At 50.9% G+C, this 12,055-nt stretch overlaps 1 protein-coding gene across 5 annotated transcripts in view; it reads right to left on the reverse strand.

Moving 5' to 3' along the window:
• Nucleotides 1-2,323: 2,323 nt before the first annotated feature.
• The window catches only part of UBAC1 (UBA domain containing 1), a 30,936-nt gene continuing 21,204 nt past the window's right edge, over nucleotides 2,324-12,055 (reverse strand). For all 5 annotated transcript variants that reach the window (XM_009187859.4, XM_021927053.2, XM_021927055.2 and 2 more), the window contains 3 exons: nucleotides 10,395-10,481; nucleotides 7,960-8,098; nucleotides 2,324-2,874 (listed from right to left, as the gene is read on the reverse strand). In XM_009187859.4, the coding sequence (XP_009186123.1) occupies nucleotides 2,759-2,874; nucleotides 7,960-8,098; nucleotides 10,395-10,481 (342 nt within the window). In that variant the 3' untranslated portion in view covers nucleotides 2,324-2,758. The remainder of the gene's footprint in view (nucleotides 2,875-7,959; nucleotides 8,099-10,394; nucleotides 10,482-12,055) is intronic.

Genomic DNA, 12,055 nt, shown 5'->3' on the forward strand with positions numbered 1-12,055 from the left:
CCACAGCTTCAGGATGGGGCAATTTCACAGTGTGGGAGCAGAGCAGGAAAGAAAACAGATAGGAGACCTATGAACTATGTACTTTGAATTTGCAGAATAAAAGATTTAGTTGTCATTCAAAAAACAAAACACAGGCCGGGCGTGGTGACTCACGCCTGTAATCCCACCACTTTGGGAGGCTGAGGCAGGCGGATCATGAGGTCAGGAGTTCCAGACCAGCAAGGCCAACATGGTAAAACCCTGTCTCTACTAAAAATACAAAAATTAGCTGGCTGTGGTGGCGCACGCCTGTAATCCCAGCTACTCAAGAGGCTGAGGCAGGAGAACTGCTTGAACTCAAGAGGCAGAGGTTGCAGTGAGCTGAGACAGTGCCACCGCACTCCAGCCTGGGAGACAGAGAGACTCCGTCTCAGGAAAAAAAGAAAAAAACAAAACAAAACACAACACAACACAGGTCAGGCGCAGTGGCTCACGCCTGTAATCCCAGCACTTTGGGAGGCTGAGGCAGGCAGATCATGAGGTCAGGAGTTCCAGACCAGCAAGGCCAACATGGTAAAACCCTGTCTCTACTAAAAATACAAAAATTAGCTGGCTGTGGTGGCACACACCTGTAGTCTTAGCTCCTCAAGAGGCTGAGGCAGGAGAACTGCTTGAACTCAAGAGGCAGAGGTTGCAGTGAGCTGAGATAGTGCCACCACACTCCAGCCTGGGAGACAGAGAGACTCCGTCTCAGGAAAAAAAGAAAAAAAAAAAAAAAAAAAACACAGGCCAGGCTCAGTGGCTCATGCCTGTAATCCCAGCACTTTGGAAGGCAGAAGTGGGTGGATCACTTGAGGCCAGGAGTTCGAGACCAGCCTGGCCAACATGGCGAAACCCAGTCTCTACTAAAAATACAAAACTTAGTGAGCATAGTGGTGGGTGCCTATAATCCAAGCTACTGGGGAGGCTGAGGCAGGAGAATTGCTTGAGCCCAGGGGGTGGAGGTTGCAGTAAGTCAAGATCACGCCACTTCACTCTAGTCTGGGCAAACAGTGAGACTCCATCTAAAAAAAAAAAAAAAAAAAATTAGACGTTGTGGCGTGCATTCGTAATCCCAGCTACTCGGGAGGGTAAGGTTCGAGAATCACTTGAACCTGAGAGGTGGAGGTTGCAGTAAGCCAAGATCAAGTTACTGCACTCCAGCCTGGGCAACAGAGTGAGACTGTCTCAAAAAACCCCGTCTCTACCGAAAATACAAAAAATTAGCCAGGCGTGGTGGCAGGCGCCTGTAGTCCCAGCTACTTGGGAGGCTGAGGCAGGAGAATGGCGTGAACCCGGGAGGTGGAGTTTGCAGTGAGCCGAGATCTCGCCACTGCACTCCAGCCTGGGCGACAGAGCAAGCTCCGTCTCAAAGGAAAAAAAAAAAAAGAAGTGAGATTTGTGGGCTGGGCACAGTGGCTCACACCTGTAATCCCAGGACTTTGGGAGGCCAAGGTGGGCAGATCACGAGGTCAGGAGATCAAGACCATCCTGGCTAACACGGTGAAACCCCATCTCTACTAAAAATACAAAAAACTAGCCAGGCATGGTGGCAGGCGCCTGTAGTCCCAGCTATTCGGGACTAGGCAGGAGAATGGCGTGAACCCGGGAGGTGGAGCTTGCAGTGAGCCAATATCGCACCACTGCACTCCAGCCTGGGCGACAGAGTGAGATTCTGTCTCAAAAAAAAAAAAAAAAGAAGTGAGATTCGCAACTTTCGAAAAGCATTTTTAGTATTTCTGCCCAAAGAGTTTAAACTAACTTTAGTTTTAAATCTAAACCTCAAAAACAATGAAGAGACCTAGAGGTGTGAAGAGAAACATTTTCTGAAAACATTCTTACTGAGCTAAAATACAGCCAGAGCTCTGCTAAGGTTCCCACACCAGTGGGCAGGGAAGGGAAGAGGAGGGGCTGGTTCAGAAGAGAAGTTCATAACAAACAGCTCGGAACTGACTGCTTCCAACAACAACGAGCAGGCTTCACAACAAACAAAACTCATTTTCTCATTTTAAGACACAAGTAATGGTAACGTTTTTTAAAACGAAAAAAAAGGAGGAGGCCAGAGGCAGGCAGGCGCTGCCGTGCTCAGGCCCAGCACCTGTGTCCTGGGAATACGGGCTCAGCTCCAGTCCCTTAAATCCAATACAACACGAGGCTTTGCCCACCAAACGACGCCACAAGACCGCCCACATGCTGCGGTGGCCCCGGCGCCCACTCCGGGTGGGAGCAGCGAGCACGGAGCCGTAGGGATGCAGCCTCCCAGGGACGCATGGGCTGCTTCTGCGGCACCAAGAAAAGACCAAGATAGGAAATAGGAAAAGGGATTTTATTAAAGAAAAGTCATCTGTGAGTGACTAAAGTAGCATGCTTGACGTTAACACTCTGGGTTGAAACCTATCTCCGTCAAATAACACGTGGACTCTCCAAGCAAACGTCTACGGGGCAATTCAAGCAGCAACTCAAGAGCCCAGAGGAGCACTGGAGAGGAGGCCATCACTCCACTTCCCAGCACGACAACCACTTTTTTGTAAACACCTGGCAGATGCTAAAAATACGGCTTTACACACGACCGTCACCGAAGTTTATAAGCAATAAGATCAGAGAGCGGGAGCAGCCGCGGCGCCTCTAACAGTCCAGGGCCGAGATGCCGAAGGTGAGTTTCAGGTGAGGTCCGCTCTGCCCAGTCTCCAGCCGCGCCAGGGGGCTGCTGTGGCCGGACAGCCAAGTGGGACGGCGCCACCTACGTGCGATTTAGTGTCTGGAAGATTCTAGAGATCTGCAGCATGACGGGACCCGTTTCTGGATCATTCATCCACTGGGTGCTGTTCAGCGGGTTCTCTAGCATGTCTTCAAAGGCTGCAGGGAAAACAGAGCCAGCCTGAGTGCCCATGCCCCCACTCAGCCAACAGGCACAGGCGTGACTTTCCTCTTCGGCAGCTTCCTAACGAAGAGGGTGTGTCTCCAATACAAAGGCCACACAGAGCTCACTGCTAAGTGTGCACTCTCAGGCTGAAACCCACCCAACTCTGCCAGATGCACCCATCAAATCAGATCTGATCACAAACAATCATGCACTCAATTCTGGCAGGTGGGCAGCATGCCTGTGCATGCTCATGGCACCCACACTCTGGGCAGCTGTCTGGCAGCCGCCAGGGCTCAAAAATCATCTCCCCCAACAACTCCACTTCCCACCCGGAGAAGGTCAGCAGATGCAGAAAGGACACACAAAGACACTGTTGCAAAGTTAACAACAAACTGGAAAAACGTAATGCTCAGCCTTAAGAAAATTACTTCTTTAAAAAACCAGCGCGTTTAAAATGCAACACAGCACTTCTTCAAAATGAAAACTTGGGTTTTAACAGCTTTACAAAACTGTTTCCCCCCAACAGGTGGATTTTAGCAAACAGCTCTCCACTCCACCCACTGTGAAGGAGCACACGTTCTGCTGGCTGCCGGCCCCTCTGCAGGATCGACGGCTCCATGCTGACCTGACACACAGGGATGCGCTTCAGCATAAGTGGCCCCAGGTCTACAGGCTCCAGGGACAGTGCTCACTACAGGAGTTCACAGCCATTCACGGCCCAGTAGCCCGTGGCTGAGCACAGAGCTCAGAGTGAATCCGACTTGGCTCTGTTCGTGATTGGAAACAACCCCCAGGCCCTGAAACAATCTCTGGTGTTCTGATTAAAAGTCCCCAAAAACCACTTTAAAATCTCTGAAAAAGCCAGGCGCGGTGGCTCATGCCTGTAATCCCAGCACTTTGGGAGGCCAAGGCGGGCGGATCACAAGGTCAGGAGATCGAGACCATCCTGGCTAACACGGTGAAACCCCGTCTCTACTAAAAAAATACAAAAAGTAGCCGGGCGCGGTGGCGGGCGCCTGTAGTCCCAGCTACTCGGGAGGCTGAGGCAGGATTATGGCGTGAACCCGGGAGGCAGAGCTTGCAGTGAGCTGAAATCTGGCCACTGCACTCCAGCCCGGGCGACAGAGCGAGACTCTGTCTCAAAAAAAAAAAAAGAAAAAAGTCCCCAAAAACCACTCTTAAAATCTCTGAAAAAGCCAGGTGTGGTGGCTCACGCCTGTAATCCCAGCACTTTGGGAGGCCAAGGCAGGTGGATCACAAGGTCAGGAGATCGAGACCATCCTGGCTAACACGGTGAAACCCCGTCTCTACTAAAAATGTAAAAAATTAGCCGGGCATGGTGGCAGGTGCCTGTAGTCCCAGCTACTCAGGAGGCTGAGGCAGGAGAATGGCGTGAACCTGGAAGGCGGAGCTTGCAGTGAGTCAAGATCGTGCCACTGCACTCCACCCTGGGTGACAGAGCGAGACTCCATCTCAAAAAAAAAAAAAAAAACCTCACAAAAAGTCCCAGAAAGACAATGACAACCTGATGTCTACGAGAACACACTATAAGGTACGAAACAGCTGTTTCACACGCAGGGCGGGGAACTTAATTTCCCATTTCCTCTCAAAAACAGCAAAATAAATTCTGGAAGGATGAAAGAGTTGAACAAAAAGATAAAGAGTTAAATATGAAAAACCACACAGATGATTATTTATCTGAGAATTTAATGTTTTTGGAGACAACGACTTGCTTTGTTGCCCAGGCCGGAGTGCAGTGGCGTGATCACAGCTCACTGCAGTCTTGAACTCCTGGACTCAATGATCCTCCCACCTCAGTCCCCTGAGTAGCAGGGACTACAGGCACATGTGCCACCACTCCTGGCTGATTTTGCTTTTTTGTTTGTTTGCTTTTTTTAGTAGAGAGGAGGTCCTGCTATGTTACCCAGACGGGTCTTGAACTCCTGAGCTCAAGTGATCCTCTTGCCTCAGCCTCCCAAAGTGCTACGACCACAGGCATGACCCACCATGCCCAACCTGAGGAAGGACTTTCTTCTCTATATCCTAACTTCTGTATGTCAGAAAATGCCACACAAAATTAAGAGAGCAAAAACCGTTTACAACACGCAACAAAGGCAGATGTGCTTAACATCCAAGAAGCTATTAAGGAAGCTCCAGGATTCATATTGCAATAGAAAAACAGATGCGCCGGGTGCAATGGCTCATGCCTGTAATCCCAGCACTCTAGAAGGCAGAGGTGGGACGCTTGCTTGAAGCCAGGAGTTCAATACTAGCCTGAGCAAAAAAAACGAGACCCCATCTCAACAACAACAAAAAAATTAGCTGGGTATGGTCGTGTGTGCCTGTAGTCATAACTACCCAAGAGGATGACTTGAGCCCAGGAGGTCAAGGCTGCAGTGAGCTGTGATTGCACCACTGCACTCCAGCCTGGGTGACAAAGCAAGACCCTGTCTCCAAAAAAAGAAAGCAAACAAATAGATGATATGCATACACAATATGTAAAAGAAGAAATGCAATGACCAACAGAAAAGTATTCAACATTGCTAATACCAAAAAGAATACAAGTTAAAACAATGGAGGTCTTGTCTATGATATGGAGGTGGGCAAGTGTGTGTGCTGGGGGCAGATCTTGCATGGACAGTGGCGCCATCACTGCACTCTAGCCTGGGTGACAGAGAAAGAGTCTATTTCTATTAGAAAAAAAAAAAAAAAAAAGTTATTGGACAGACCCCAGGGCAGCACACACTAATATCCTAAGGTATACAAACAGCTGGAGAGCTAGGAGGAATATACTTTCAGTGTAAAAGGAATCACTAAGAATAAAAATAAACTCACAAAAGACCATTCTCAAGTTTTAGAATTTGGGTACAAAGAAGATCCCTACTTTACACCACACACATACTTCTAGGTAGATAATGGACTTGAATAAGAGAAACTTTTAAAATATTTGGGAAAAAAATTTTAAAAAGGAAAACGTGTTTCTGACTTTGGGATAGGAGGGTTTTCTTTTTTCTTTTTTTTTTTGAGATGGAGTCTCGCTCTGTCGCCCAGGCTGGAGTGCAGTGGCACGATCTCGGCTCACTGCAACCTCCGCCCCCCAGGTTTGAACAATTCTGTGCCTCAGCTCCGGAGTAGCTGGGATTACAGGCGCATGCCACCACACCCAGCTAATATTTTGTATTTTTAGTAGAGACAGGGTTTCACGATCTTGGCCAGGCTGGTCTTGAACTCCTGATCTCGTGATCCACCTGCCTCAGTCTCCCAAAGTGCTGGGATTACAGGCGTGAGCCACCACACCCCGCCATGGAAGGTTTTCTTTAAAGCTTCACATCCTAAAAAAAACCACCCTGAAGGACATCAAAACATGGGATTCTGCCCATCAGCATGAGTAAATAAGCCAGAAACTGAACAACGGCATCTGCAGCACAAATAAATGGGAAAAGGGTCAGCACCCAGGAGGTGAGGACCTTTCTGAATGAATAAGAAAACAATCCGGGCCAGGTGCGGTGACTCACACCTGTAATCCCAGCACTTTGGGAGGCTGAGACGGGTGGATCACGAAGTCAGGAGATCGAGACCATCCTGGCTAACATGGTGAAACTCCGTCTCTACTAAAAAACACAAAAAACTAGCCGGGCGAGGTGGAGGGTGCCTGTAGTCCCAGCTACTCAGGAGGCTGAGGCAGGAGAATGGCGCAAACCCGGGAGGCGGAGCTTGCAGTGAGCTGAGATCTGGCCACTGCACTCCAGCCTGGGCGACAGACTACACTCCAGCCTGGGCGACAGAGCGAGACTCCGTCTCAAAAAAAAAAAAAAAAAAAAAAGAAAATAATCCAAGAGAAAAGAAGGCCAAACGCTGAGCGGAAGATCTCTCACGGCTGAGGTTCTACAGACGGCCAATACACTTCTGAAAGAAGGCCAGCCTTCAAGATCAGGGCATGGCCATCACAGCTTCCAGAGACACTTCCAGCCTGCTTGGGTGGCAAAGGCCCTCCCAACATCCCGGAACTCGGCTCCTGGGGACCAACAGGTCTGTAATCCCAGCACTTTGGGAGGCCGAGGCGGGTGGATCATGAGGTCAGGAGTTCGAGACCAGCCTGGCCAACATAGTGAAACCCGTCTCTACTAAAATACAAAAAATTAGCCAGGCGTGGTAATGCACGCCTATAATCCCAGGTTCTCAGGAGGCTGAGGCAGGAGAATTGCTTGAACCTGGGAGGCGGAGGTTGCAGTGAGCCGAGATCACGCCACTGCACTCCAGCCTGGGTGACAAGGTGAGGCGCTGTCTCAAAAAATAAAAAAAAGGGGGGGAACATCGCGAGTGGCACCACATGCAGACAACCCAATGACCCCTGGATTCCCGGTGCCTTCCATCAACAAAATACTCCACAACCCCCACAAAGAACACAGTCAGTCAGTCACAGAGCCCTGCTTAAAATGTGATTCTACTTACACAAAGGCAGTAACAAATAAGAGATTGTTTGAGGAGACACAAATACAGCAAAACTCTACAGGGAAGCAGAGAGGTAAGCCGCGGCCACGGCGACGGCCAGGCTGGAGGGAGGGATGAGGTGCGTAGGGGAGGGGCACCCCAGGCCCAGAGCTGAATGGCAGATACACGGCTATTAGTTTTATCCTTCATTAAAGTTACAACATCATATGTACTTTTGCATGTAGGTATCTGACAATAAAAATAAACAATTGCCACCGAAGACCCTGAGGAACAGTAAGAGCAAAAGCCCACACCACACCTTGTTCTCATGTGAGTTCCTAAGCTGCTGGTGTGGTCTCCACCCTGCTGGCCCTCGGAAAGCCACTGGCACTGGTTTTCTGAAGCCTGTGTCAGAGTCGTCGTGCAGGAGACAGTCACACCACGATCAGAACCTGACCTGTGGGCTCCATGGTGACGTAGCAGAGCTACACCCGCAGGATGCCAACCTGCATGGCAGGACGTGCTGCCAGCGCACGGCGATCCTCAGCGCTGGATCCTCCGCGTCGCCTCCACAGCACCTGCACGTCCTACGAGGGAACCAGCCAGCCTCCCCGACCCGCGACTTAGCGTAAAGAAGGCGCACATACCTAGCAATGTTTTTGGGTTGGTGAGGCCCAGCTGCACCACTGGGTTATCCAGGATCGCCTGAAAGAGAGGACTGTCGGGGTCGATGCCCTTGTCCAGCTCCTCTGGAGAGGGCTTCCGGTCCCCCAGCAGCCACTCGCACTGCAAAGCCAAGAGCACCAATGCCACTGTTAGCGCCTTCAGTGCCTCTGCAAGATGCCACCCGCAGCAGGCACAACGGCTCCTGCACCTTTCTATTGAGCCCCTGAGGCTGATCTCACTGGAAGGGACCCTACCATGAAGACAAGCCCAGTCTGGATTCACTGCTGTGCATGTCAGACCAGGCCAGACTGAGAAGGAAGAGCTAGTCTGCTTTTCTCTGCAGACGCTGGCATTGCCCAGCTTGCCTGTGGTCCTGTTATGGGCAGTCAGTAGTGCTGGAGCCATGAGGACACAGGCTCCTCATCTCTGTCTTGGAGGCGTGAGCCACCAACTCCACTGGCAGGAGGGATGGTGGGGGGGTGTCGGCCACCACGGGGCCCTCCCCAGGCACAGCTCCATCAGCCCAGCTGGCACGGGCACAGGGGCTGGGTCATTCTTGGAGTCCGGTTTAATCCAGATAAATGAACGGGTGTGGTGGCTCCATGCATGTAGTCAGCACTTCGGGAAAAGCAAAAGCAGGAGGATTGTCGAAGCCAGGAATTCAAGATCGGCCTGGGCAACAAAGGGAGATCTCGTCTCTAAAAAACTAAAATCAATTAGCCAGGCATGGTGGTGCATGCCTGTGGTCCCAGCTACTCAGGAGGCTAGAGCAGGAGATCCGCAGAGCCAGGAGGTCGAGGCTGCAGTGAGCCGGGAATGCTGCATTCCAACCTGGGGACAGAGTGAACTCTGACTCAAAAAATTAAAAAGGCCCAGTGTGATGGCTCAAGCTAATCCCAACTTTGGGAGGCGAGCAGGTGGATCTGAGGTCAGAATCGAGACTATCCTGGCTAAGCAACATGGTGAAACCCATCTCTACTAAAAATAAAAAAAAATTAGCCCCGAACCTGCAGTGTGAGCGCCCTGTAGTCCCAGCTACTTGGGAGGCTGAGGCGGAGAATGGCATGAACCGGGTGGAGGGCTACAGTGGCCGAGATCAACTTCACTGCACTCAGCCTGGGAGACACAGTGAGACTCCGTCTCAAAAAAAAAGATAAATGAACAAATTACCCATCCATAAAATATGTATATATAAAGCACCCTTTTAAAAAGACAAAGCCGGCCGGTACGGTGGCTCAAGCTTGTAATCCAGCACTTTGGGGCCGAGGCGAGGATCCGCGAGGTCAGAGATGTGACCATCCTGGCGAACACCGTGAAACCCCATCTCTACTAAAAATACAAAAACTAGCCAGGCCGAGGTGGCTGAGCGCCTGTAGTCCCAGCTACCGAGGAGGCGAGGCAGGAGAATGGCGTAAACCGAGGGGCCGGGCTTGCAGTGAGAGCTGAGATCCGACCGCTGCACTCCAGCCTGGGCAACAGGCGAGACTCCCGTCTCAAACTCCGCTTCGAGAATTCTGTATTTTATTTTATACTATTTCACGCCATCTATCCCTATTAATCTCACTTAAAAGAGCCACAACCCTTCCACATATGGCTTTCCTCCCATGCCTGGGGCACTCATGAGGCTCCCAGCCTCCTGTCCTCCTCACTACAGCCGACACTCACTGTTAACCTCACCACAGCCGACACTCACTCACCACAGCCGACGGCTCATTTCACTGCATTTGGCCTCTTGCAGCCCGACACTCACTCACTACAGCCGACACTCACTCACTACAGCCCAACACTCACCACAGCCCGACACTCACTCACTACAGTCGACACTCACTACAGCCCAACACTCACCACAGCCCGACACTCACTCACTACAGCCCAACACTCACCACAGCCCGACACTCACCACAGCCCGACACTCACTCACTACAGCCGACACTCACTCACTACAGCCCAACACTCACCACAGCCCGACACTCACTGTTAACCTCCTGACCCGACACTCACTCCACAGCCGACCTCATTCACTTTCTGTTAACCTCCTACAGCCCGACCTCCTCCTGGCCGACCTTACTCTTCCACTGTGCCACTCCACCACAGCCGACCTCCTCACTACGGTGGGCATCACCATTAACCTCCACCACAGCCCGACCCTCCTCACTGGCGGGCCTCCGTTTTTCTGTTAACCTCCACCCTGGCCGTGCTCACTCACTACGGTCATTGAGCCTTCTTCTATTAACTTACTCACCACAATGCACTCCTCCTTTCTGGCCGACCCACTCATTCACCACAGTAACCTCACCTGACCGATTGCTCGGTCGACCTCCTTTCTGACCCAACACTCACCACAGCCCGACACTCACTCACCACAGCCCGACACTCACCACAGCCCAACACTCACTCACCACAGCCCGACACTCACCGCGGCATTCTGTTGGTTGTTGTTCACTCTGAGGGCGTCTATCACCTCCTTCTCGTCGAATCCCATCTCCATCAGGGAAATGACAGCCTAGAGGACAGCACAGCCGTTAGCTCACTGGGGGTGGCAGGAGGCCGAGGAACCAGTGCCCTGCGTGCAGAGAGGGAGCCCTGCTCCCCGGCACCCTAGCGGGGGGTGCTCCCAACAGCACTGCGGACGTTCTCCGTCCACGTTCTCTTTCCTCACAGCTCTATTGAAACAGATCTTGGTTTTCAGCATCCTAAAGCCGAAGAAGCGAAGGGTATGACTGTAGTTAGCAGAGCCAGGGGGTCGGTGCAGCTCCCAGGCTTGTCTTCAGGGAGCCACAGGTTGTGGGGAGAAGCCACAGGTTATGACAGGTAGAAATGCATCGCTTATGTGGACATGAGGCAGTCAGGCCAACTTCAGACCCTTTCAGGTTTGTCCCAATGACTGTGTGGATAAGACTGTCTCAGCAGCCACTGCAGGTTTACCCCAGAGGGGCTTGTTACCCAAGAATAAGTGGCATTAGAGAAAGGCCACATCAGTAAATGCAATCTCAATGGAAACAAAAATGTCATTGTAATCCGTGAAAAAAGGTTTTATTCAGATGTTATCTTAGAAAAAAATATCCTAAAACTAATTTTTTAATTTTAATATTGAACAAAACTTAAGCTACAACTAAACATATACTAATTCATTTTTGGGGAAGGGCGTACATTTTTCTGGACACAATTCATGTAACAAGATAATACATCCTTTACTCTGGAGATTTATAACACAATGTTAAAGGGGTCTATCTTGAAAAAATATAAATAAATAAAAAGAAGGCTTTATCAAAATTTCAAGGGCCTCTCCTAATCCCTGAAAGGTCAGATCCCACTCTCTTGAAGCCCCCAGAGTCCTCTCCGTCTTTGTCAGTTTTCCGGCCACCATAAGGCCATAAGTGTAGGGGTGCCGGCCCCACACAGCTCCCAGCACCACCCAGGCTGACTTCATGCAGCACCGCGCCCCACGGACCGTGCGTGTCCGCAGCCAGTCTGGACTGCATTGTCAGATACTTCCAAGAGAACCTGGCAGAAAAAGACTTGAGCTGGGGTGGAGCTCAGGAAGGATGCTGGCTGGAGCTAAACTGTGTGCATGATCAGGGCAAAAGTCCCAGCCAGGCGCACTGGCTCACGCTTGTAATCCCAGCACTTTGGGAGGCCGGGGCGGGAGGATCACCTGAGGTCAGGAGTTTGAGACCAGCCTGACCAACATGGGGAAGCCCCATCTCTACTAAAAATACAAAAATTAGCTGGGCGTGATGGCACACGCCTGTAATCCCAGCTACTCGGGAGGCTGAGGCAGGAGAATCGCTTGAGCCCGGGAAGTGGAGGCTGCAGTGAGTCGAGATCGCACCACGGTACTCCAGCCTGGGCAACACAGTGATACTCCATCTCGAAAAAGAAAAAATCTCCGTATCTTCTATTTATGGTCCTTCCTGAGCCACATCCTAACTCAAGGAGCTCCAACAATGAACTTTGGAAGAACTCACCATACAATATTTTGGTATCAAAGTCATATAGAAGAGCCTGGAATCTATTGAATTCAAGGACAGGATGCCCTTCTCACTAGCTTCAATAGGAAGCACTCTCCCTCATTTG

Source organism: Papio anubis, chromosome 13, assembly GCF_008728515.1.
Source record: "Papio anubis isolate 15944 chromosome 13, Panubis1.0, whole genome shotgun sequence".
Taxonomy (NCBI): Eukaryota; Metazoa; Chordata; class Mammalia; order Primates; family Cercopithecidae; genus Papio; species Papio anubis.